Source organism: Halichoerus grypus, chromosome 6 (genome assembly GCF_964656455.1).
Source record: "Halichoerus grypus chromosome 6, mHalGry1.hap1.1, whole genome shotgun sequence".
Lineage (NCBI taxonomy): Eukaryota > Metazoa > Chordata > Mammalia > Carnivora > Phocidae > Halichoerus > Halichoerus grypus.
Genome location: NC_135717.1, coordinates 21,557,786 through 21,584,008, shown reverse-complemented (window position 1 = coordinate 21,584,008; position 26,223 = coordinate 21,557,786). Strand labels below are relative to the sequence as shown.

Genomic DNA, 26,223 nt, shown 5'->3' with positions numbered 1-26,223 from the left:
TCTCTCCCTCAGGAATGCTTGTACAGTAAGGTGGAGGGTACAATGGCATTTACTATTTGGCTCATCCATGAAGAAAACATCCAGACCTTATGCTACTTAACTCTAAGAGCCTGCTCCAGAGAGAACTCACTAACCCACCTCCCCATATTCCCCCCAACTTTGGTTCAGGTCAGAGAACACCCCAGGGGATATTTCAGGAGAGTCCCTAAAAGAAGGGGTCACATTAGACCCCTAGGTCGGCCACCAAGGTCAGGAAGGGGCTCTTTACCTTGGACTTTTCTTCATCGGCATCGAAGATAGAGCTCTTGGGCCAGGGAGAAGGTGGAGGCAAAATTTTATCCATTGGTAGTTTAGGGTCTTGCTTCACAATTCCTAAAACACAATTCGTGAAGTTAAGATACGGCTAAGGGTAGCCACTGACTTTAGTAGGATGCAGCATCAAGTCCAGAAACTCCCAGTTCCTGATGTCCCACTGGGAAAACACTATCAATGACCTTAAAGGGACAGACCGAGGGTACGACCAAGGCTCTGCAACCTCCCTCAGGAGACTCCAAGGAACCAGCACAAAGACAGGGACATCAGAACCAACTGAGATCAGCACCAGATCCTAGGGCTTGTGGGCCATGGCCCTCATGCTATAAAAACACTGACCGTTACATACAGGTACGTAACCTCCCAGGGCCCAGAAGTTACTGTAGGATCCACGACCCTCCCAACAACAGTGAGTACGTGTGGCGGGGAAAAATAGTCCATCCTGAATCCAGGTTCCTTCTTCTACACAGTTCTACGGACTCCCAGCTTCCACACAGGACACAGAAGGGCATGAACTGCATGACTCCAACCCCGACAACACGACACTGGACAACCTACAAATCCACCACTTTTCTTGAATCCATCAGAGAGTGGAGATCACAGGGCAAGAAATCTAAGGAAAGGCAGGGCCTCCGAGGAAAAACGGATGGCAACACCAAGGCAGATAATTCAGATAAACTTGTTTCTAAATTGTTTACAGGCCAGAGTGAGCTAGCGAGAGAACACGGAACCTCCGAGGCCCACACCACAAGAGGAACAGGCTCTTCACAGGGCCTCACCAGGCACTCATGGAAAGACACGGGAAAGGCCTGCTGTCGCACTTCTGTCCTTCTCTCTCCCTCCAGAACAAACACCTTCAACTGCTGGGAAAGACATCAAACCCTGTAGTCCTCAGAGCAGCGGCAGAAACCGACTGCAGCTTCGGAACAGAAAAGAAAGCCTTATGCCCCTGGGGGAGGGGCAGGATCACAAACAGGTGCTACCAAGACCCGGGGACACAATGCCCACCTAAAACCGAGGCTTAGAACAGAGAACAACGACCCCTGCCTCCACCAGGCTAACTGGAATTGGGTAACAAGTTTTAACAGTCGACTATCAGAGAAGTATCCAGAATAAGACCCTCTTCGAGGTGCAGAGGGAAAAAGGAAGACCTCATGCTGAGATGGAGTGGATACTGAGAAACACTCTAGCAAATCAGCTCCCACACTCAATACAACCCGACACCGGAAGAATTTAAAATCTGGTACAGTGAATGAGGGTAACTATAGCAACAGCAGTCCCAAGCCCAGCTCAACTCCTGCTACAAGAAGGAAAGGTCTGCCCATTTCCAGTGATCAGAAATTATTTGTCTCAGGGGCACCTGGGTAGCTCAGTCGGTTAAGCGTCTGCCTTCAGCTCAGGTCATGACCCCAGGGTCCTGGCATCGAGCCCCACATCGGGCTCCCTGCTAGGCTGGGAGCCTGCTTCTCCCTCTCCCTCTGCTCAGCAGGGAGTCTGCTTCCCCCTCTCCCCCTCCCACCTGCTCATGCGCTCTCTCAAACAAGTGAATAAAGTTTAAAAAAAAATAAAATCGGGGTGCCTGGGTGGCTCAGTTGGTTAAGCGTCTGCCTTCGGCTCAGGTCATGATCCCGGGGTCCTGGCATCGAGCCCCACATCGGGCTCCCTGCTAGACTGGGAGCCTGCTTCTCCCTCTCCCTCTGCCTGCCGCTCTGCCTACTTGTGCTCTCTCTCTGTCAAATAAATAAATCTTTTAAAAAATAAATAAATAAATAAAATCTTTAAAAAATTCACTTGTCTCAGACTCTACTGTCCTACACAAGATGACCAGCTTTCACTGAAAAAACCACAAAGCACACAAAAAAAACGACGACTGCGAAGAGGAAATGCAATGTAAGCCATGGAGCCCGACCTTGTTTCTTCAGCATCTGGTAAGCGTCTCGGATCTTGATATCCTCGGGAAACCAGACGGTCCAACTAAAGAGTATTTCGATGACTCTTCCTTTAACTTTTTCTGTGGTCCAGGACCCTAGGTACTAAAAATAAAAAGGGAAGAATTACAAAGCTGGAAAGGACTTAGCCAGCACATGCTACCACGGACGAGATGGCCACTGAGGTCCAGGGAAGCGAGCTGCTCAAGGCTAGTGGAGACGGGCGGCACTAGAGGCCAAACCGCTGGCCCCCAGCCCCAGGGTGCCTTCTTGGTTTCCAGGAGTCAACCTCCACAACTGCTCAAGTGAAGCCCACCATATATTGGGCTAGGTTAGAGCCACAGGGGACACTCATTTTTTGAATGAGGCAAGATTATGAAAATTTATTTGGTCTTTGTCTCTAGTTCCTGGCACAATTTCAAAAACCCTTGGAATTTCCTGAGTTATAAGAATAGCTTTTGTTGGGGCACCTGGGTGGCTCAGTTGGTTAAGCGACTGCCTTCGGCTCAGGTCATGATCCCAGGGTCCTGGGATCAAGCCCCTGCTCGGGTCGGGCAAGGGTCGGGCTCCTTGCTCATGGGGGAGCCTGCTTCTCCCTCTCCCTCTGCTTGCTACTCTGCCTGCTTGTGCTCTCTCTCTGTCAAAGGAATAAATAAAATCTTTAAAAAAAGGAATAGCTTTTGTTATTCACCATGAGCCCCCTTGGACCACACGTGAGTTTATGTTCACCATTCATGGTGGGTGCTTAGTTTCAAGGGAGAGATTGACCACTTCAGAAAAACCCACCATGTGATGACAGGGTTGGAACTTTCAGCCCAACTCCCAGGAGGGCCGGGGGCTGGAGACGGAGTTCAATCCTAGCTAATGATTTAATCAAAATGCCTACATAACTTCAGATAAAAACTCGCAAACAAGGAGCCTTGGAGAGTTAGAACACATGGATGTCCTGGGAGGGTGGTGTGGAAGCTCTGGTCCCCTTGGTCTATGGATCTCTTCCACTTACATCCTTTATAACAAAAGGATAATAGTGAATATCGTGCTTTCCTATCTTTTGTGAGTCTTTCTAATGAATTACGAAACCTGGTGGAGGGAGTCACGGGAACCCCTGAATTTGTAGTTGGTCAGAGAGGAGGAAGTAGCCTGGGGACATCTAAGACCCCTGGCTGGTATCTGACGTAGGCAGATCTAGGTAGGACTGAGCCCTTCATGTGTAGGGTCTATAATAACTCCGGGTAATTAGTGGCAGAACTGAAATGAATTAAACTGTACTACCCACAGATGATATCAGAGAATTGCTGAGAAGTAGCAAAGAAGGGCTCCATCCAGTTAGGCACCCAAGAATGGTGTTGCTAAGACAAGGGCCAGGAGAAAAGGTGCAGAGGGCAAGCAAGAAGGGACATAAAGCCACACTTGGTATCTCTTGCCATCGCTACCAAAAAACCTGTCCTTGAGCTTGAGTTCCTCACCCCTCTAGGCCAACCATCCCAAGGCCATCTTTAAAGGGAGAATGTGAAAATGCTGACAACCAAAGGCAGGGCTCAGCTGATGAACGTGACCAGCATCCCAGACCTTGGAGAGTGTTGGGGAAGGCCATCGAGAAAGATGTGACCGCCAGCTGACCTGTGTGCTGGACTTGGGCAAACTAAGGTTTCTCACCTCCTCTGCTGTCCTGGGAATGTGGACAGAGCCATGAGACAGTGATGTGGTGTGGAGAACACCGACACAGTACCACTCACTGAACCCCCTTAAGGCCTTTATGTAAACTCTGAAGATGTGGCAGGGCTGGAGATCTACTTGCCTTGCTGCCACCCACCCAGGACAAGCGTCCTATCTAAGTTCCATTTCAGATCACACCTGGGAAGCTCCCGAGGAGGTTACGATCCAGCAAAGAGGAAAGCTTTCGCGTGCAGGACATCCCCTCTCAGCTCTGTTGTGAAGCAGGACCGGCCGACAGGCTCTGTCGTGAGTGGGCCTACTTCTGGACCAAGAAGGGGCACGGGGTTTGAAGGCTGGGGCAGGGAGAGTACAGCGAGCAAGTGCAGTACAGCCAAGCCCAGGCTGCTCACCTTCGGGGACAACACTTTGATCAGCTCATTCAGGAAGCGGAATTTGGCCACCTCGCTGTGGAACTTCTCCCCACAGTGGTTCACGCACATCTCCAGCACCTGCACGGACACAGGAGCCCCGTGAGAAAAGGAAAAGCACTGGCTTCAGGGCTCATCTCATAGCTGATGAGCATCTGCTGGAACCATGGCTAGTGTTTCCTCAAGACGACAAAGACACTATAGTCTGAGGAAGGGTGACATTTTCAGATTAAGAAAAAATTGCTACCTGCCTGATCTTGCTGTAACTGCCAGGTTTGTGCCCAGGAGAAAGCTTAGTGGGGTGTACCCTGAGGCCACCCCACCTTTTAAGGAGACCATGTGCGCAGGACACACTGGCTAGAGAATCCCGTCCTCCTCAGAGGCAGAGACCTGATCTGTAGCACACAAGGACTGTTAAGCCACAGGCTACCTGCTGACACTCAAACGGCAAGACAGGCCCACACACATCTTCTTTGGTTCGTGCTATTGTTTAACATTTCAAATTAGTCACAAACATCAATAAACTCAGAGAATGGATATAAAACTCTGGATCTCTGACTCCTGGAAAACAAAGTTCCAGCAACACTAGGCCCCAACCGCACGCCTGGAGGAGCCAGCCGGTCCTGTGGCACAGCTGCCCTCTGCACACCGGCCTCACGCTCTCCAGGATTTCCATCCTCACCCAGCAGCTCGCTCGTTGATGGGACCAGTCAGGCCCCACTACATGAGGCACCTAAACTCGCCAGCCCTGGTCTGGTGAAGATTAAGGGAAAGCAAGCCTTCTTTTCCTTTCCCCAAAGCAGGCTCAACGCTGCTCTCTCGAAACAGACCTAGGATGGGGCAACCCAAGCACAGAATTCGCTATCGGACGCTCTCCACCATGTGAAATGGGCCTGGGGTCCGGCGCTCTCTAGCTGCACGGCAAGAAAGCATAAGCACAGGGGCAAGCCACACTCACCGTTAAGGCATAAAGAGCTTCTTTCTCTTGTGGAGACTGAATCTTGTGGGCCAGTAGCCAGGGCGCGTGGGTTGGGCTAAGGGAAAACAGAGAGACCTGGGCTGTGGGTGGAGAGGAAGAAACCAACTGGTATGGCTGAATACACTCCGTCAAGTCGCCTCTCTTCCAGAAGCACGGGTCCCAAAGCAGAGGTGGAGGGACGGGCACACAGCCCACACACCTGCCTCTGAAGGAGGCCAACCCCCACCCACCCTTGGTGCGGCGACAGCATCTGACATCCTCCTCCCTGCAGCCAACCCACCCCTAGAACTCCAAGCTGAGCACTCAAGGCCAGACCTGTGTGTAACCAGGTCGTGAGCAGTAGACCCTATCGGATGACAAATGCTCAGTAAGCACTGGGGTAGAAAGTGTGATCAAACTTTTCCCTCATTTCAAGATGCTGACTATGCAGCATCATGTAGATTAAACATGTGTATGGCTGACATGATTCTTCAGTTCCTATCCAGATGCTTTGGAAACAGAAACCAAATTTAAAAACAAAAACAAAACCAGAAACCAACAAAATTTCACCCTCTTCCTGCATTTTCTTAAGAAAGAGGACATATAAAATTACGGAGAATACACTGATCTCTTTCACATTCCTACGTAACCTAGCTACATTCTATCCCTAACATTCAGGGGTCTCCTTAGCATTAGTCACTTAGAACACTGCAATTTTTTTCCCATTTGCTATTTCCAGAAAAATAATGTTCTCAGATCATGGAGGGAAAAAAAGGAAAGAAAGCCTCACTTTCTTTCTCTTAGGTAAAACAGACCCAAGAGACCGAAGCATGCACTTTGTCTGAAGTATCCCGAGTCAAGTGTATGTGTGTGAAGGTCACCTTACCCATTGGGATCGGTGTTCACCTGGTCACAGAAATTCTGGATAGCGGACCAATCCTGTTCTGACACGCTTGGGTCTGTGGCTTTATCTGTCAAGGAAATAAAAATAAAGAATGAAGAGAAATATACACCCGCCCCTCCACAAATGAAGTGGCAGCCAAGGACAGTGCTAGCACACCTCCAGGGGATCAGACAGCTGAAAGGGACAGGACCGTGGCTATGCTGTTGGCCACCATCAGGCACAGCGTCTGGCACATGATATGGCCTCAGTGAAGACTGGCTCACTGAATGAACACGCAAGCTTTTGTCCTGCAAGAGACTCCCCTTCCAGCGCAGTGGTTGGCCTGCGTACGCCTCCTTCATGCCCCGTCAGGACTTCCCCACTCTGGCCCTGCAATGAGGATGAGCGAGGGTCAGCATCCGGGAGGCTACCCCCCACCTTCTTCTTTTTTGAGGGGAGGGGCAGAGGGAGAAGCAGACTCCCCGCTGAGCAAGGAGCCTGATGTGGGGCTCGATCCCAGGACCCTGGGATCACGACCTGAGCTGAAGGCAATCAACTGCCTGAACCACCCAGGTGCCCCGCGGGACGCTACTTCTAACTTTCTTAGCTATGTGATGGTAAGATTAGAACATACCACAAGGCTCTGGGTGGCTCCACTTGGTCATCTCACCATCTCCTCAAAAACAATAAACCCTAAGTCTAACCCTCAGCTTACTGAAATCCTCTCTGACCGTCCTATGTAAGAAGCTTCTCTGTGTATCAGTGGCTTGTGCGCTCTAACAAAAGGACCTCCTTGCGTTCACTCCTCAAAATGCTGTTCCCTTCCGTACACTTGCACATTCCCGGGACCCCAGATCCAATCATGCTACAATCCCTCGACGAAATCTGAGGGCACTACGCACTGAAAGGATGGTGGCACAGCCTGAGATACCTACAGAAGGGGGATTATCAGAAGGCCTAACAGAAGACCAGGCTCCGCTGAGGGGAGGGGTGATCTTCGACCCTCCTGGTGCTGGACGACAGCTTCTCTCCTCCCACTGCTGCTGCCTAGAATTCCCAAGAAGGGTGTCCATCCCACATGTCCTGCCCCAGACTAAACCAGGCCCTGATCTCTCACACAGGAGCTGCTGGGAGGCCTCTGTCCTATGCTTTCCTAACCCCCACCCCTCGACTCCTTGCTGTCCAACTTCTGGGGGGCTACCTACCTCTCCAGTGAAAGACCCTGCTGAAGTCTCCTGACAGAGAAGCTCTTTCAGGCTCTGTAACAGGCTGATTCTAGGGTCCTGTTTCTGATATTATTCCTTATGCCTGAACATTTACTTCGGTCCTCTCAAAATCCTACCCATTCTTCAAGGCCCATCTGAATTTCCACCTTCCCCCAAAACCTCCTCCCACTGCTCCAGCCCCTGTGATTCTCCTCCCTTCGGGTTACTGAAGAGTCCAAGGTCAAGCAGAGTTTAACCTTTCCTGACTGCAGTCACACTTCTGTCATGTGGAAGTCATGTGTCTCCCCAGCTCAACTGTGAGATTCAAAAAGCCAACTCCATTCTAAGTGAAAAAAGAAGACAAGGGAGAACAAAGGAATCAGACTGTCACTGCCCACATTCCCTCACCTGTTCCCCCTCAAAGCCCCTTCCTATGCTGGATCTCAAAAATCCTATCCATCCTTTGAGCCCCAATTCAAATGCCACTTCTTCATAAAGACTTCCTTGATCTGTCTCCCACTCCCACCAAACAGAAGCCTCTCTTCCTTCTCAGAGGACCCGCATTCTACCTGCCCCTCTTACGATGGAGATGTCTAGCTCCAATCCTGACTAGCTACTTGTCCTTGGGCTCTCAGGGCCTCAGTTCCCTCCACTATGAAGGAAAACAGCACCTTCCTCAAAGGACACTCCTGAGGTTTATAAGGTAGTATCTAAAGTGCCTGGTACAGCAGCAAATATTAAAGTAACCAATAAAGGACAGCTAAATCTTATTGTTCATTATAATGCACAGTCTCTGACTTTTACTTTAAAAACATGCGTACGTGACTTATTGCACCTAAAGGGAATAAAACTCTAGAAGGCAAAAGCCATATATTCCCTGCAGTGCTTAGTACATTACCTTCCTCAAAGGCACAAAATAATTACTCATGAAATAAATTATTTAAAGCAGTGATTCTCAGAGATCCTGATTAAAGAGGTCTGACTCATCTTAAATAATTCTGCCTGATTTTAGCTTCCTGAAGTTTTAGTTCACTACCAGGTCAAGGTTGATGTCTCTGGGCACTCAGAAACTCAACCCATGACTGGACCTAGAGCCGAGATTGGCAGAATCCAGCCTTCCTCCTCCTCACCCCCTCCGCGGCCACCAAGTGAAAAGAGTAAGACAGTCACCAGCTTTTCCGAAGAAAGGAGTAAGACACATCTATGAGGTTAAGTCATGTTCCAAACCCTTAACCAAGGCAAAGCAGCAAGATCTATAAAGGGTAAGTTTATTTGTATCATGAGGATTCCCTCAAAGTTTATCCCAGCCCCCAAATAGCAACAGTAGTATTAGCTGCCTTTTTTTTCTTTTTTTTTTTTGTAAAGAAGTTACCATGTACCAGCCACCAGGCTGAGTGTTTCCCAAGCCTCCCTCCCGTCCAGTGTTAAGAAGGGAGAGCGCCACTATTCTCTCATGATTTTAGAGGCAAAGAAACCTGCCCAGCCACAAAAGCTGGAAAACAGCAACAAAACTGCAGTCCCAGGTCTGCCCCGAGCCAGGGCCCAAACATTTCTCCCAGTTCCTTGACAGAGACAAGGCCTCTTTGGGAACTAGTTTCAACTTTCTTGCCACTAAGTGATCAACTCCTAAAGCAGGAAGACCGGTCTCGTTCACCTTCACATCCTCCAGAATGTCACTGGCACAACTATCTACTGAATGAATGAACGATTCACCTTTTGCTCTGCAGAGCCTGGCCAGTTGGCTGGACCAGTTTTTGACTCCAGGGGAGGGCTAGCCCGGTTCGGAAATAACTGGGTCTTCCATAATATAATGCCAGCCGGCAAGGCTGTTTCAGAAGCTTCCTGCGGCTCCAGAGAAAATGACCCCCCGGCCCCCCCGAGGTCCACCCACTGAGTCTGATCAGGCCGTAGCACCCCTAGGGTGCAGGACACCCATGTGCCCCAAGGAGTGGCTGGCGGCCAGCAGGGCACAGCCAGGGAAAGACTCAAAGAACCCCTTCTCTACTTCTCAGGACTGCCACAGCCCTACCAGGGGCTACCCCAGGCATTAAAGTGGTTTCTTTAGCTGGCACTTGGGCAGGACAAAGAACATTAGTGCCATGTATCTACTTAATAAAAGCAGTGTTCCTATGCATCTGAAGCCCGCTACAGGGTGAGAGGTATTAATACAGAAAACAGCTGAGACCTCCAGCAGTGAGTGACATGGCTCATCTAAGAATGACTAAATCCGAAGCCAAATCATCTCACACAGCTGCCAACGAACCACGAGAGTCCTGACTCCGGCGCCAGGAGCAGCCTACGCTGGTCAGGGGAACCCTGAGGCTTTGGGGAAGCAGTGACCCCAAGGAACACTTAGAGTTCAATCCTTCAGGAAGTCTACAGTCCAGGAGTCCTTCAGTTAAGCCCATGACGGAAACCCAAGACCCACCATGGGAATGTCCTATGCTAGGCTCCAAGATAAAGAATGAGCTCAGCCCTCAAGAAGCTGGGAGAGTATAAATAGATTGCAATTTGACCACCCCCAATCCCCAAGAAAGGCACAAAAGTGGGGCTGGAAGGAAGACAGGACATATCACCTGGGAGTAGGTCCAGGTGAAAGGAAGACGGCTTTGCCGAGCACCCCACTACAAGCACGTAAGATGGCCCAGCGCCCCTGGCAGCACCACTATGGCTACAGTCCCAGAGACCAAAGGGACCCAGCACAGCTTTTAACAGCATAGGACTGGCAACAACCTCAAAGGCCCACTAACAAGGAACTGGGTACATCAATTATTGGGATGTAGGTTCTCACTAATAAGAACGAGGCAGCTCTCTATGCAATCCTGGGGAACCACCACCAAAATCAATTAAATTTGGGGGTCAGGGGTTGCAGAATGCACAGAAGCTGCTATTTGCATTTTTTAAAGCATGAATTTCTGGTAACACCTTCCTCCCCCCCACCTAATTTTCATTAAATTCTAGTTAGTTAACATATAGCATAATATTGGTTTCAGGAGAATTCAGTGATTCATCACTTCAGCTTCCTGATGTTCCTTTGAGGAACTACTCCTCCCCAGTTCCAAAGTTTTTCCTTTTTTTTTTCTCCTGCTAAGCCAATATGAGTTTTTTGCCACTCACAACTAAAAACACTAATGATAATATCTAACACTACATGCCAGGCACTGTTCTAAGTGCTACACATGTATTAACAACTCTAAGGTCAGATTACTACTATCTACTATCTCTATCTTCAAGACACAGCTGCCCTGCTGGGCTGACGCAAGGTCTGTTAGTGACCTGAGCCTGGCAGTCCTCAGACTGGCTCCTACAAGGACTTCCTTCTCCATCCAGCCCAGACTCGGTGCATTTCTTCAGCTATACCCCTGTCCTTGCCACACCATCAACCCCTCTACCTCCTTGGCCTTCCATTGTACCAACTCCACTGTGCCCCACATCCCAGCAAATCCAGTTTAAACCATAGCTCGCCTCCTCTGATCCTACTAGGGGTGGAGAATCACACAACCTTGAAGACTACAAGAAACACTTCTGATGTCCAATCAACACTCTGAAGTCCAAACTCAGAGGATCTCAAGTATGAAGTGGGAAGGTGATCCTGCCCTTTTCCTCTGAGGGGACATTTGGCAATATCTGGAGATGGTTTTGGTTTTATGTGGGCATTTTGGTGTGTGCTATTGGCATCTAGTGGGTTGAGGCCAGGAACTCTACTAAACATCCTATAATGCACAGGACAGACCCCCACAACACAGAATTATCAGACCCAATGTCAACAGTGTCAAGGTTGAGAGACCCTGTTCTCAAGCATCCAGGTGGGCACCCTTTTGTTTCCCTTACCAGCCGTTTCCAAACTTCCCCACCTCCTCCCTGAAGGCCCCTGTTCCATCTCTGCCCCTGACACTCAGCAGGGAATGGTGGTGGTCACATGGGACCTTATTTGCATGTGCAATCATCTTTATCTCCTTCCCCAAACATTCAGAAAAACAAAAGGTGCCCTTCCTCTCTGTGAAGCCAAGTCACCCCTTTCTGCTCTGGCTCTGACCTCCTTCAGCATCTTCAAGACCCTCACCCATGGCTCCAGCATTGGACTTGGGATTTAAGGATAGTTCCCCAAAGGAACAGTAGCGTAAAGAGGGGCTTACAGGTGCCCCTCTCCTTTTGAGATCTTCTTTACACCTAAATTCCCTCTGGCTACGCTCCCTCCTTCCTTTCACAAATACCATTTAAAAAAAAAGAAAAAAGGGCTGGTGACCAGGGGCTACACACTCCCTACACCAGATAAACTTTATATTTCAGAGTAGCTGTTGCCAACTCTTCAAAACTCAAAAGATTTCACATAAAATATAGGTTCTAGCTCTAACTGAAAAACTGCAAGATCTAGCACCTTTGGGACCATATCCGCCTAAAACAGAGGGTCTGAAGAACCCCCACCTTGGGCAGTCGGGTTCCCTGTTATCTCCTGCACCGGGTCAGCTGACAGCGTCCTCTCACCCAGTCCACCTGACTCTTTTTGGCAACTCCAGTCTAGGCCTATTCTCCACTACCTAATCAACCGCCTTCAGTCCCCACCACTTAACTCAAAGATACCTCATCAGTAACCTTTTAGTTGCCAAATTCAAAGTTCCCCCTTCTCCTGCCTCACCCTACTCCATCTTTCTGCCCACCAACTACGCCCCTCCTTTGAGATGGGTGGCTCCCCACCCTCCCAGCTTTCTCCTGCCCGTGTCAGCGCCACCTTCCCTGTCAGGCTGCTTTTCCCACCTGCTTCCTAAACGCTGAGGTTCTCCATGCTCTATCTGCAAACCTCTGCTCTTCTTAATATCCACCGCCTGCCTGGACAAGCTCTCTGCCAGTGAACTGAAGATTCCCACACTGACCTCCAGCTCCCACCCTTTCTGCAGCTGATCACCTGCCTAGACAGGGTCTCTTTTTGGCTATGCCACCTGTACCTCAAACTCCACAACGGAACCATCTTTTCCTTCTTAAACGGAGTCTTCCTCACAGGTGAGGCATTTCTAACCAACCAGTTCCCAGAGCCCGAAATCCGGGATCCATCCTAGGTTCCTCCTAGTCTCCATTCGCATGCATCAAGGCCGCTGATTGTGCCTGCTAATTATTTCTACTGTCAGCCCCTAAGCACTACCAAAACAGCTTTTATTTACTCTCCCTGCCTGGCCTCGCCTCCCTAGCCAATTTGGCTCCACATGGCTGCAGGTGAGGCTTTTAATAGGTGTACTTGATCAGACGCTCCCACTGAAAACTCCACCCCCACCCCGCCACAGGATAAAATATAAATTCCTTCCTGCAGCATCCAAACCCCTCAAAGATCTGCAGCATCCAAGCCCTGATTAGCCCCCCAGCCTCTTTTCCAGGCTCTTTGTTCTTTAGGCTTTCCACTCCAGCAGTACCCACTACTGGTTCCCAAAACGCCCCATACCCTCCCGTCCCCAGTTTTTTGCACATGGTTTCCTGTGCCGGAGTGCCTGAGATGTTGTCACCTCCACTGTCCACTCAAATGCTATGTCTGCTGTGACAATCCCCAGGTAAACCGATCAACTCCTTATCACATGTTAAGCAAAAGCGGCCCGCACCTCAATTTGCCGTAATTATAGCAAGGTGCCCTGACTGTGGACTTGGACCCACTAAACAAGGTCTTTGTAATCAAGGACCCTGTGTTATGCACCTCAGGATTTCCAGCACCTAGCAGAGCCCAGTACAAGACGCACAGTCTGTAGCCTCCCTGAATTTCAATTCCTCATCGGTTACCTGTACCGGCCAGGACTGCGGTGAGGGGGAGTCCGGCCAGAGTAAACGTACACAAAAGGTATAAAGGGCTTGTTTTGACACTAACAGCAGCAGCCTGATAGAGATCTGTACCAGCTCGAGAGAGACCGCAAGAGGCTGCCTGGCTTGCACGAGTCTCCTTCAGTGTAAAGGTCCTCTTCTCCAAAACGGGGTTAATAATAGAAGCTGCCTCTTGGGGTCGTAATGAGGATTAACAACGGCTGAAATGCTTCTAGCACAGTGCTTGACACAAAAGAAAAGCTCCACAAACGCTAGCCATTACGTGAATCATGTTTGCGTGCTGCGACGACAGAAGTGGGCAGTGGCGGGGAGCAGAGCACCCAGACTCGGGTTCCACCGCCCGGCCGACTCCTGAGGCTCCTCGGGGGAACCCGGGGCGATCCCCGCACCCACGCCCCGCCCAGCCCCCGGCCCGCGGCCACCTGCCCGCCGCCGCCGCGTCAGAAGAAAGGCCTGGGGAGGCGGGAAGCCAGGCCTCACGTGTGGTGCTGGGCCCCCGCCGAGGGGCGGCCCCGCTACTCACTGAGCCACAGCTCCAGCGCCGCCGCCGGCCCCGGGGGCCCCTCGGCCGTCTCGGCCCCCGCCGCGGCCCCTGCTGCCACTGTCGCCGCCGCCGCCATGGCCCGGCCCCCGCTGCTCAAGTTGCGGCTGCCCCTGGCCTCTAGCCGCCGCCGTCCGGCGCGCTCCGGGGCTGCCGACGCGGCAGGCGAGGGTTGGCACGTGACAGGGCGGGGTCTGGTGCGGCCCCGCCCACCAGTCAAGCCCCGCCTCCGGGCGAGCCCGGGGCCGGGGGCGCTGCCTCGCAGAGATGCCTCCCCTCCGCGGAGGCTGGGTTTGCCCAGTGTGGTTCTAGATCACGACGGGGTCAAGGCCCATCAAGCCAACCTCGCGAGGCCTGCGTGCTCTTGTCCTTCTGGAGTAGGCTTGTCGGATGAAATGCAGGATGCCCAGTTAAATTTGAATTTCAGATAAACTAGGAATAGGTTTTTTTTGGGGGGGGGGGGAGTATTTTTATCCAGGAGGGTGTTCCCCCACACCACCTTCTCTGAAATGACACACCGGCTTTCCATCATACTGCCTTATTTTCTCCTTTACACATTACACCATCGATCTACTAAATACTGCCTATTTTGTTAAAGGATAATTTTTCCCCAAAAAAGTCATGATTCTCATACAAATTGAAACAAATACGTGTTAAATATTTTAACTTTAATTAAATGAGGGGAACTGAGCGGATGTGATGTTGTAATTCATTCAAAAGAGGAAAAAAGGGGGGCGCCTGGGTGGCTCATTCGTTAAGCCTCTGCCTTCGGCTCAGGTCATGATCCCAGGGTTCTGGGATCGAGCTCCCTCCTCTGGCAGGAAGCCTGCTTCTCCCTCTCCCACTCCCCCTGCTTGTGTTCCCTCTCTCACTATGTCTCTGTCAAATAAATAAAATCTTTAGGAAAAAAAAAAGAGAAAAAAGGTTGGGGGCACCTGGGTGACTCAGTCGGTAGAGCAGGAGACTCTTGACCTTGGCGTTGGAAGTTCAAGCCCCATATTGGGTATAGAGATCATTTAAAATCTTAAAAAAAGAAAAAGTCAAATGTATACAGAATAAAGGAGTGTTGGAACACATGGACAAATGGACACAAAACTAGCTTTTCCATCAGCAGTGAGGGCTGTCCACCCAACCTGCAGAATAATTTGCATTTCTATCAGTCATCTAGGAGTAACCACTTGTAAGAGGTCCGAGACAATAAAAAGCCATGCTACCTAGACGACACATAATTTTCCTTCGAAGCACGAACTGTCTATACTCCATTGCCTGTTTCACCCCACTAATAAAAGCAAAACTTTGCTCTGTACACTTCTATATCCCCAGTACCTAGAATAGTGCCTGGCATGCTAGTGCCACCAAATATTTGTTGAATGGCCAAATGAACCCTAGAAGCAATAAGAGGTAGCTGTAGGGCTTTAGGTCCCGTCTCTGAATGAGGACTTCAACCACTTCCATCTTGACCTCAGTCTGTACTTTCTAATTGACTAAGTTGTTTCCAGCTTATCTCTTAACTGTGGCAAAGGCCCCACAGGAAAAGCATCCTGTGATGGGAACCAAAACTACCCCCTCAAGCAGTAAGGACGGCCCTGAGCCAGCAAGACCCCGCCCTGTGATTGACCCAAAGACATTGATGACCTGACTTCACTGCCCACCTTTGTCCCGCATGTTCCTTACATAAACCTGCAAGTATTTTCAGCACTCTGGAGAAGTCTTTGAGATGTTAGTCTGCTCTGTTCGCCGCTGGCCTCATTGAAATAAATCCTTTTCTTGCTTCACCACCACTGTCTCTCTGCCTTTGGGTTTTGTCAGTAGTGAGGAACCAAACCTGATCTGTTTGGGACCCTCAGAGCCAGGGGCTCTTGCAGCCTTGCGGCCCAGAGACATCCCTATCCCAAGTAAATACACAATCTAAGTGAGGTAACCACCGTTGTGCTATCTCAGTTTCAAAATAAGTCTAGCCACACACATCTCTGACAGATTGCTGCCCATAGCACCCTTCCACATGGAAATGGTCATGAAAGCTCTGAACGACAAGAGACGGAAGTGCTGTTTGCCAGCTTCTATGCTAAACCTTTTACAGTTGTTACTGGTCTTGATAAACTTGTGCTGCTGTAACAGAATACCCCAGACTCGACGGCCTAAACAACAAGACGTTTTCTCACAGGTCTGGAGGCTGGAAAGTCCAAGATAAGGTGCTGCAGATTGGGTCCCTGGTAAGACCCCACTTTCTGGTTTGCAGAGGGCTGCCATCTTGCTGTGTGCTTCCAAGGTGGAGGGAGAGGGTGAGAGAGAGAGCATGCATTGTGGTCTCTTCCTCTTATAAAGATACTAATCTCTTCCTGAGGGCTCCACCTTTGTGACCACATCTAAACCTAATTAACTCCTAAAGTCCCACCTCCAAATACCATCACATATAGGGGCTTAGAGCTTCAGCATACGAATTTTCAGGGGACAGCTTCCACCTATAACATTATTCATATAGCGGAAATTTCGTTTTTCAAAGAATTGTCTATAGCGTACCCTTCTGTGTTCTTTTTGGTTCTTTGGGAATTATGTTACATCTCTGTAAACTGTAGATAACTGAAAGCAATTAAAAATTATTCTTGTCTATAGGCTTGCAAATGAATTGTCCTGGGAAAATACAACCTGCTCTACATGGAAAAACCAGTTTGTCTCCATCTGCACATTCATTTCAATATTCCTGATCTATAAATTTGTCTGTCCTGTGGATTCTCCTTTGAACTGGTTGTAACATCTCCTCAGTGTCTTCACTAATGAGTCAAATAAAATCTTTAACACATGTTCATCTCTTGAAAATTCTAAACACCTGGCGACGCTAGAGCTGGGTTTCCTCACTGCAACAAACGTCTGGAGATGACTGGAGACTGCGCCCCATAGAGGGGCAGGAACTCTCCACTAGCCAAGGACCATTCATCACTTCTTAGATATATCTTACACCTGGCTTACATTACTTACGTTACCTACGTGATTTTAGGCAACCACACTCATTCAACATTTTGACTAGTGGATCAGTTTTCCAACTGGCCTTTGTTAGAATAACCTGGAGGGCTTGTTGAAACACATCATGCAGGGCCCAACCCACACAGTTTCTAATTCAGTAGGTCTGGGATGAAGCCCAAGAATCTGTCTTTCTCATTAGTCTCCAGGCGATGCTGATGCCGCTGGCCTAGGGACTGCAACAGAAAGATAAAAGGTAAGTGGGCAGTAGGGAAGTGGACTGGGAGTTCAGGGCAGTGGTTGGGTTTACATACCATCGAACTTCTGGCACTTTATAGATGCAAAATAATTATTGGTGGAACTGGAATCCTCTGGCTCTCCCTATCTAGCTCTAAGCACCAGATGTGAACTAATTGTACCTGAAGTCCTTTCTTTTGTATGTCCTGTTCCTTCAGCCTGGAAAGACCTCCCTCTGCTGTCAAACTGTCAGCGTGGGGCTGCCAGATTTAGCCAATAAAAATAGAATTTCAGACACACAATTTTTTAGCACAAGTATGTTCTAAATATTTCCTGGGACATACTTATACTAAGACAATTACTATTTATCAATCAAAATCAAAAGGCAAAACCCAACTCCTTCTAAAGGAAGTGTTCCCCGACTGGCTTTCCCCCCGCCACCCAGGGATTCCATATCCCTGTAGCAATTCCATTGCCTCTCCACCATCAGCTCCACACCTGTATTACAGTAATTGTTAGTCTCATGTGAGACTCTCATCTCTTTAAGGTGGGGGACCTTCTCTTTTGAGAAGGTGGGAGGGGGAGAGGGAGAAGCAGACTCCTGCTGAGCAGGGAGCCTGATGTGGAGGCTCGATCTCAGGACCCTGGGATCATGACGTGAGCCGAAGGCAGACGCTTAACTGACTGAGCCACCCAGGCGCCCCTGAATGTCTATAATTAATGAGCCTTTATTATTCCTCTCCACATCCCCAGGCCTCAGAGGGCCTGGCACAAGAGGTATTTGTCAAATGAATGAATAAAGACAGGATTCAATGGACTCGGTTTAGAGGGGTTCTCCAGGTGACGACAGCTTCCCCTCCTTGTCTGGGCTGTCCTACTTCCATCAGGATTGGGAGAGTGGTAGGTGGGGGTGGAGCTGAGGGGGGCTCTGGCCTAGAGGGAAAGGCCGTGACCCTAACATTTGGCAGAGCTATGACAGATAAGCTGGAGATCCCCCAGGCCGTGATAATGAGCATGAGTGCCAAAACAAACTTGTACTGACTTCTAAATTAAAAAAACACATTCATATCCGGTGATTCACTAATGAAAATAGTTACCACCAGTGATGTGAAGTTCCTGAAACACTGCATAGCAGCATTCTCGCTAAACGTAGCGACTTCGGCGAAGTCAGCACCTGTGCTCTTGACTGCTCACCCTGACCATCTGATCCAATCAGAGGTGCAGCTGGTCTTTGACTCCACAGTGTCTCTGAGCAGCCACTGCGTGAAGCACAGCTGTCCTCAGCACCAGGGGTACAATGGTGAAGACAGGACGCCCCCGTTCTCCTGGACTTTACTATCTGACACCAGCAAATAACTGCAGAACTCCTTACATACACAATTAGTTATGCAATCAATTCCAATTGTGTGCTTTGGAAAAGAAGAGGGTGCTGATGATGAAAGACAACAGGAAGACCTCCCGGGAAGAAGTCAGAGGCTTCCCTGATGTGATAGCAGAGCTGAGATCTGGAGGCTAGGAAGGAGGCAACCAGGCAAAACCAGAGAAGAGAACAGTAGTACGCAGGCAGGAAGGAGATGTGCCTGGGGACCTCAGGAAGGCATATGTGGTTGGAGGCCAGACAAGAGGGCACGTGAGGGGCCGTAAAGGGTGAAGTGCAGCTGGGGAGACAGACCAGGGTCAGGCTGTGATGATGAAGCGCGGCTTCATCCGGACAACAGTCCTCCTTCTTGCCTCATTTTCCAATCCTCTCCTATCAGGGCTCCCTGCTTCTGGTCTGGTTCTGCTCCAATCTCTCTGCAGCAAAGCTGCCAGGAGGAGCTTTCAAATAATCCACAAATCTGATCCTGTCGCTTCCCAAAACCTTTCAATGGCTCCTCACCTTCCACCTCCTGACGACTTAACCCATCTCTTCACTAACGGAACCCACAATTTGTTCAAGTGCCCAGGGTTCCCCAACCCAGCCGTGGACCTCAGGGAAGAGCGGGCCCTGCCCCCACTCTGGGTCTGACTGACCTATGAGGATGCCTCCCCCACTTTCCCAGAAGTTTAAGAATGGGGAAGTAAAGCAGGGAAGGGTGCTTGGTGAAAAGTTTCTTTGCATTTGGGGGAGAGCGGCAGAAAGCCACTACCTCTGACAGCACATGAAGGAGGAAGTGCAGAGAGGCCCAACCATTTTAGGCAAGCCAACTGTCAGCACAGGAAACCAACCCAAGGCTATTGGCTGGGGCCAATACGGCAGAGATGGAAATGGAAAGACCTGGGGTCCTTACTGACGTCACTGGACGTTTAATTAACCAACCCTAGAGCCTGCCTTACCCCCTGAACTTCCTGTTACATGAAATACTAAATCTTATTTTAAGCTGGTTTGAATCTGGGTTTTTTGTTGTTGTTGTTGTTATTTGCATCAGATGGCACCCTGATACCCTTAACCTGGCAAAGAAGGGCCAGTTGGGGGGGGCACCTGGGTGGCTCAGTCGGTTAAGTGTCTGCCTTCGGCTCAGGTCATGATCCCAGGGGCCTGGGATTGAGCCCCACTTTGGGCGGGGGTGGTCCCTGCTCAGCGGGGAGCCTGCTTCTCCCTCTGCCCCTCCCCCTGCTCATGCTCTTTCTCTGTCAGATAAATAAAAAAATATCTTAAAAAAAAAGGGCCATTTGGAATTTCCCTCTGCTTGGTTTCTCAGCCACTTCTACACCCCCTCAACTCCTACTCTTACTTCCAATCATGCTCACCTTTGTGAAGTTCTCCTCTCCTTCTACTTGGAATACCCTTCCAACCCCCACAGACCTGGGAAACTCCTACTCATCCTTTAGAACACTGTTCAAAGGTCACTTCATTTGTAAAGCCTTCTAGTACCCCTGAACAGATTAAAAGCCGCCCTCTCTGGACCCTCCTATTACCCAGAGGGTCCTCACTTTCTAAGTATTCATCACTCTTGGTCCCTGGGAAGGTAGGAATTTTGTCATATGACAAATATATTAACTGATGAATAGATGACTTCCATTTGTCCCCACCCTTCACTTCAGAGTCTTTGTCCAAAGTCTGTCTCATAGAGGGACACCTGGCTGGCTCAGTCAGTAGAGCATGTGACTCTTAATCTTGGGGTTGTGGGTTCAGGCCCTACATAGGGTGTAGAGATTACTTAGAAATAAAATCTTAAAAAAAACAATGCTCTGTCTCATAAATAGTTGGATTCAAAGCAAATCACAGGCCACAGACCAGCTTGCTAACCACAATTGCAAATCTTGCAAAGCGATGCTGGGAAACTATTAAATTTGGCAGTTAGACCAGCTGAAGACTGCCACTTCTAAACACACTGGTCTGACTGATGGGGCCCTTATTTTTTCCGTAAGATCCTCACTTGATTCCCTACTATGTGTCAGGCAATAGGCCAGACACCATGGTTACAACCAAGAATGAGACAAACTGCCTGCCTTTCTTAATCTTACATTCTTTAGAGTAAGGGAGGCAGTAAACACGTACAAGTATGCTATATACTTTCATATAGTAATAAGTATTAACGTAGAAACAAAGTAGGATAAAGGCAATGGAAATGAAATTCCAAATGTGGTTACAGAACAATAATTTTCTAGAAAAGATCCTCTCTGAGGGACACTGACAGAGAATGTGCTGAGGGGAAGGAACCACTCTCCCTACTCAGTACATGGCCCCCCTGCAGCCATGGTCCTATTGTGTGACTCTGTCCCACTGGCCACAGTTGACTGGACCATGAGTAGACAGCTGACCCAAGTGAGGCCCATCAGATTCCTCCTGGGAATCTGGACATGGAATACTAGTTATCTAACTGGTAGTGTAGGATAAGAGAGAGGATTCTGCTTGAGGGCTGGGGCAGTTATTGGCCAAGTACAGAGAGAAAGAAAAAGCCGGCCTGCAGAAGGAAGACGAGGGGAGCAGACCCAGCTGAATGTTAGAGACTGTGGTCTCAGAGGGACAAAAGTGAGGTTCTTGAGTCCCAGTGGGTTGGCAGGTACAGGTTCCAGGCTCTCGAAAGGTCCAGCTGGAAGTCCTCCCGTTTGATCTGTGAGAGTCCTACCTCTCTGATAAATTTCTTTTGCAGTTCAAGTTAGTCTGAGTGGGGGGTGGGGCGTGGCCTGGGTGGCTCAGTCAGTTAAGGGTCTGCCTTAGGCTCAGGTCATGATCTCTGGGTCCTGGGATTGAGCCGTGTTGGGCTTCCCGCTCAGCGGGGTGTCTGCTTCTCCCTCTCCCACTGCCCCTCCCCCTGCTCCTTCTCTGTCAAATAAATAATCTTTTTTTTTTTTTTAAAGTTAGTCTGAATGCTTCTATGCTTTACAATCAAGATCGCCCTCTCTAAGAATGGAAATACCGGTGGTGATGATGATGGTAATAGATAACATTGGTTAAGTGCCAATCACTGTTTTAAGAACTTTCCATATAACATCTATTTTGATCCTTACGACTCTTTGAGACAGGAACACTTGCCAGCCCCATTTTATAGACGAGGAAACTGAGGTCCAGAAGTCACATGGTGAGTAGATGGTAGAACTGGCTTTTGAGTCTAGTAGTTGGCCTCCATGGCCTCTACCACTTCACCACGCTCTCAGAAGCCTGGGGGAATGGACTTGAGGTTATTTCCAGTGTGTGGAGTCCCTTCACCCACACCCACGGTACTGAGCAAAACCCCCAGTGTGAAGACACATGACGCTTTTTAGACAGCTCCCTCCAACTGAGAAAGCGGCAGCAGCTTATCAATTCATGAGCCGGTTTCTCATAACCATGCTTGTGCCGTAGAAGCAGAGGCCCCGATGTCACTCCGTAGCTAAGACTTGAGCTTGGACTGTGGGTTGTCATAAGCCTGAGTTTAAATCCTTGCTTTGCCTCATACTGTAACCTTGGGACAGTTCATTAACTCTTCTGAGCCTCAGTTTCCCCACTTATAACACAAATACGAATACCTCTCTCATGGGATTGTGGAAATTGAATGGCGATGGACTACAGTGTTTCTCATTTGGAGGCTGGCTGCCACATGGGGAAAGTCTAGAAGCCCCAGCAGGATCTTTTAAAAAAAATTTTTATTTTATTTTTTTAAAGATTTTATTTATTTATTTGACAGAGAGACAGCGAGAGAGGGAACACAAGCGGAGAAGCAGGCTTCCCACTGAGGAGGGAGCCTGATGCGGGACTCAATCCCAGGACTCTGGGATCATGACCTAAGCCGAAGGCAGATAGATGCTTAATGACTGAGCCACCCAGGTGCCTCCCCCCAAAATTTTTATTTTATTTATTCTTTTTCCAGTACGGTCTTTATAGACAGCCACCATCTTCCTTCCACTTTAGCCATTCCTATTTACCCCAGTAAGAACATCTATTTCAGGGGCACCTCACTGGCTCAGTTGGAAGAGCATGAGACTTGATCTTGAGGTTGTGAAATTTGAGCCCCATTTTGGGCATAGAAATTACTTAAATAAAAAAATAATAAATAAAAAGAACATCTTATTTCAGAAACCTGTAGACAATGACTTACAAAAATGGGCAGAAGGAAGAGGTGGATATGAAGAAAAAGGTGTAAAACAGGCAGGGCGAAGGTCCAGTCCAAGGACCAGGCCTGGAGAACTGGAAAAGAGAAAGAGATGACCTTTAGAGAAGGAGACACAGGATGCCCCAAGGGCAAGGACCAAGAGCAGTATAAAACGCAGTGCTCACCCTTGGCAGACGGTCACTTCTCCTTTTACAAGCCCCAGAGGGTCTGCCGTCCAGTTCAGCCCTGCATGCACCAGCCATCCTTCCCTGCTCCACAACCCAACGGGGCCAGAGAACCGAGACCCATATGTCCAGGGAGCTGCCGCGCTGTCAGGGGCTGACCTGCATCCCCTCAACACTCATGCTGAAGCCCTAACCCCCAAGACCTCAGAACGTGACTGGATGTGGAGACAGGATCCCTAAAGGGGTGATTAAGTTACAATTGGGCCATTAGGGTGGGCCTTACTCCAACCTGACCCATGTCCTTCTAAGAGGAGATGTGAACACCCGGAGAGATGCCAAGATGTGCCCTGAAGAAAGACCACGTGAGGACACAGAGAGAAGGTGGCCATGGGCAAGCCAAGGAGAGAGGCCTCTGGGAAGCCGCAACTGCTGACACCTTGAGCTTGGACTCCCAGACTCCAGAACTGTGAGAAAATAATTTTCTGTTGTTTAAGCCACCTGTCTGGCAGCCTAAGCTGAATGTGAACCAGCCCCTAACCTGTGCCGTGTAACATGCTGTCCGAACCAGACACGAGGTGAGAAGAATCCATAAATGCACTGTGAGCACCCGCAGACTGTTTCCACTCGGGGTTCCTTCCACGAGCTTCCCGATGGGCTCCAGGCCCCTCCGCTTCCCTTGGTGTGCACCCGCAGACTGTTTCCTCTCGGGATTCCTTCCACGAGCTTCCTAGTGGGCTCCAGGCCCCTCCGCTTCCCTCTGAAGGTGGTTTCCAGGTCCATCCAGGTTCCTAGGGCCACCTCCACTGTCCTGCACATCTGCTCTCTAGCTGGAAAGCACCTTCTGTATTCGCTCCCGCACTTCCTTCGCTCCCAAGGACACCATCATCTCGGCTACAGGGGGTCCTTGCTAAGAACAAAAAAAGAAAACACTGCCTCATTGCCTTAAGCTGCTGAAAGAGCAAACGCCCAGCCTTGGTCTGCAGGCGCTCTGCCCCAGGCCAACCCCAGTACTGCCGCCCGCCCCCCAAGGGGCAGTTAGCCTTCTATTGTCTTTACTTTCTGTGGCTGAGGCTGGCTCCCAGGAGCCTGTATTCCTGTGCTGGTATGTTTATTGCCCCCGTTCAACCACCAGCTCCATGCAGGTAGGGAGTGGGTGTGTTTCATTAACTGCTGTACCCATTGCACCCAGCACAGTGCTTGCACACAGTAGGTACTCCATAAATACCATCTGCTAAGTGACTGAAGGGAACGATCCCGCTTCATTTCTCTTTGTATCCGAGCCAGACTTTAGTGCCGGCCAGTGAATGTCAGCTGAACGGATGAATGAGGGGCTCCAGGGAACCGTCCAGCCCATCTGCCCACCTACCAGCTGTCCGCTGAGGGCCACTCGGAGGAGCCGCATCACAGTACTGTGTTTGGTCCCTTCCAGGCCTTCGGATACCTTCCTCAGTTCGCTATTCAGCATGTCCTGAGTTAAGCTCGTACCGGGTCCTTCCAAAAGCCTAGAAAAGAGGAATGCCTGGCTGGCTCAGTTGGAACAGCATGCGACTCTTGATCTCAGGGTTGTGAGTTCGAGCCGCACGTTGTGTGCAGAGATTACTAAAAAAAATAAACAGGGGCGACTAGGTGCTCAGTCGGTTAAACGTCTGACTCTTGTCAGCTCAGGTCTTGATTTGAGGTTGTGAGTTCAAGCCCCGCACTGGGCTCTACACTGGGCATGGAGCCTACTTAATAATAGTAACAATTAAATAAATAAATAAACTTAAAAAAAACTGAACAGAAGCCTAGGAAAGAGCCAGTCTATGGGGGCCAGTGGCAAGCAGGTGAAAGGGAGAATTTCAGAAGATGAACAGTCAGCTGTGACTCTTCAAGCCTGCTTGGGAGAGAAGGGAGGGAAGGAAGATCTATTACCCCCACCCCCATCCAAGTTGAGGAAGAAAAATCACCAAGAGACCACATACACAGATAATCCAAGCACAATATAGGAAAACTCCATAATAAGAGGTTTTACTAATTTCTACCTCAATATTATGTGATCTCTATGCCTCAGTTTTCTCATCTGTAAAGTGGGGATAGTAAGAGTGTCTGCACCTCACAGGACTCTTGTGGGGCTAAGTTAAAACTTGTCAGGCACTAAGTACCTTGCCTGAACAGACAGTAAGTACTCCAAAGTATTAGATCTTGTATTACATTAAAAGATTAAATATTAGCTAACATTATTAAGTCCAAGAGCTCAAGGACATTGCAAGAGAATCTAAAAAAATGAACTTAGAACAGGTTAGACACAGGATGGAAGAAGGAAGCCCTCTGGGAAATTACCTGAAATGCAGTGGAGGGAAGGCTCTTTGGGGGAGTGTACAGCACAGAAGGGCAGGAAGAAAGATTTCAGGAGACCCCAGCTCCTGTAACACCACTGCCACCAACTTGCTACAAACATCCTTTCTTTTTTTTTTTAATTTTTAGGGCAGCAACCATGCTCTTGCACTCTCCCTTGCCTCCACTCTGGGACACAATGAGATCCAGGCCTATCAGGTCTGCACATCCATGCTGGCCTTTATGAACTGCCCTGTGAAGTCACAGATGCCGCCTTCCCAGCGGCCAGGAACAGCATCTTGCACAGCGGCATGGAGAGGTAGGTGACCCCAGCCTGCATGCATTTCCAGAAGGCCTTGTGCTCGGCAGGCCGCTGCACCTGGACGTGATGAAGTAGGGGAAGTAGGCCAGGGTGAAGCAGTTCCCAAAGTGGAAGAGGGTCGCGGTGCCTGCTGCCCGGGGCCACCAGAGCGCAGGTCTCTGCACAAGCCGGCCTGGCGCCCCCTTCTTGCTACAACCATTCTTTGCCTACAAGTTGAAGCACTCAAGACCTAAAATCCAATAGGCCAGTCACTGCTCTCTGCTCTCCTGGCAGGCCAGCTGGGATCCTCTCTCACAAGCACGCTTGAGTTTCAAGAGACTCCCCAATCACTTAGAGCTGGATTTGCCAAAAAAGAATAACAACTCTGAGTCGGAGCATAAGACAGACGCAGGGTGGGGTGGGTCTATTTGATGGCACCTTGCCAGTTCCCTTCAGCTACTATGGAGACTCCAACTGGAAATGCTGCTCAGGAGCTGGGGCTGGAGAGCTTTGCCGGTGCGGACGATCCACGGTGCTTGTGATACCGCTTGGGCACACTGGGGTCCAGAGAGCCCCCTTCCAAGGCTGGGCTTCGTGCAGGGGCTACTGGCCCCGGGGAACCATGTTCAGAAGTAACGCGAAGAGACTGCCGCTTCGCACTCACAGATTCCCTCCCTAACTCCGCATTTGAGCAACTGAGTTTCAGTGGGAGGCAAAAGTAGTCATTCTTACTACATTGTTAACTGGGCCACATGATGACTGTTATTTCCAAAATCCAGGAGACAAAATCCGGAAAATATAAAATGTAACGTGGGAAAAAATAGGTACTCTCCTCCACGTCACTGCGGGGAAGCAGGCTGCCAAGGAACTGGTGAAAGAGTGACAAGCCCCAGGCGGCCAACAATGGCAGCTCAGGAAACGTTAGAGCTGGCCCAGAGCTTGGCGTGGGCACAGAAGGGACTTCGAGAAATCTGGCAGCTCTGGAATGCTTGAGTATCAGTTTTCCTGCCTTGAGTGGGAGCAC

The 26,223-nt window shown here is 49.6% G+C and overlaps 2 protein-coding genes across 6 annotated transcripts in view; both read right to left on the bottom strand.

Annotated features, from left to right (window-relative positions):
• GGA2 (golgi associated, gamma adaptin ear containing, ARF binding protein 2) overlaps nt 1–13,855 on the bottom strand; it is a 33,528-nt gene extending 19,673 nt beyond the window's left edge. The window contains exons 1-6 of one of the 3 annotated variants that reach the window (XM_078074690.1): nt 13,693–13,855; nt 6,169–6,253; nt 5,283–5,358; nt 4,307–4,405; nt 2,222–2,345; nt 269–372 (exon numbers count right to left, since the gene is read on the bottom strand). In XM_078074690.1, the coding sequence (XP_077930816.1) occupies nt 269–372; nt 2,222–2,345; nt 4,307–4,405; nt 5,283–5,358; nt 6,169–6,253; nt 13,693–13,789 (585 nt within the window). In that variant the 5' untranslated portion in view covers nt 13,790–13,855. Of the gene's footprint in view, nt 1–268; nt 373–2,221; nt 2,346–4,306; nt 4,406–5,282; nt 5,359–6,168; nt 6,254–6,342; nt 6,488–13,692 lie in introns of those variants that run through there. The other 2 variants (XM_036111171.2, XM_078074691.1) reach the window with 2 other exon arrangements.
• Nucleotides 13,856–14,357: 502 nt separating this feature from the next.
• The window catches only part of EARS2 (glutamyl-tRNA synthetase 2, mitochondrial), a 29,444-nt gene continuing 17,578 nt past the window's right edge, over nt 14,358–26,223 (bottom strand). For 2 of the 3 annotated variants that reach the window (XM_036111174.2, XM_078074688.1), the window contains exons 8-9: nt 23,952–24,087; nt 14,358–23,492 (exon numbers count right to left, since the gene is read on the bottom strand). In XM_036111174.2, coding sequence (XP_035967067.1) covers nt 23,409–23,492; nt 23,952–24,087 — 220 coding nt within the window. In that variant the 3' untranslated portion in view covers nt 14,358–23,408. The remainder of the gene's footprint in view (nt 23,493–23,951; nt 24,088–26,223) is intronic. The other variant, XR_013448819.1, reaches the window with a different exon arrangement.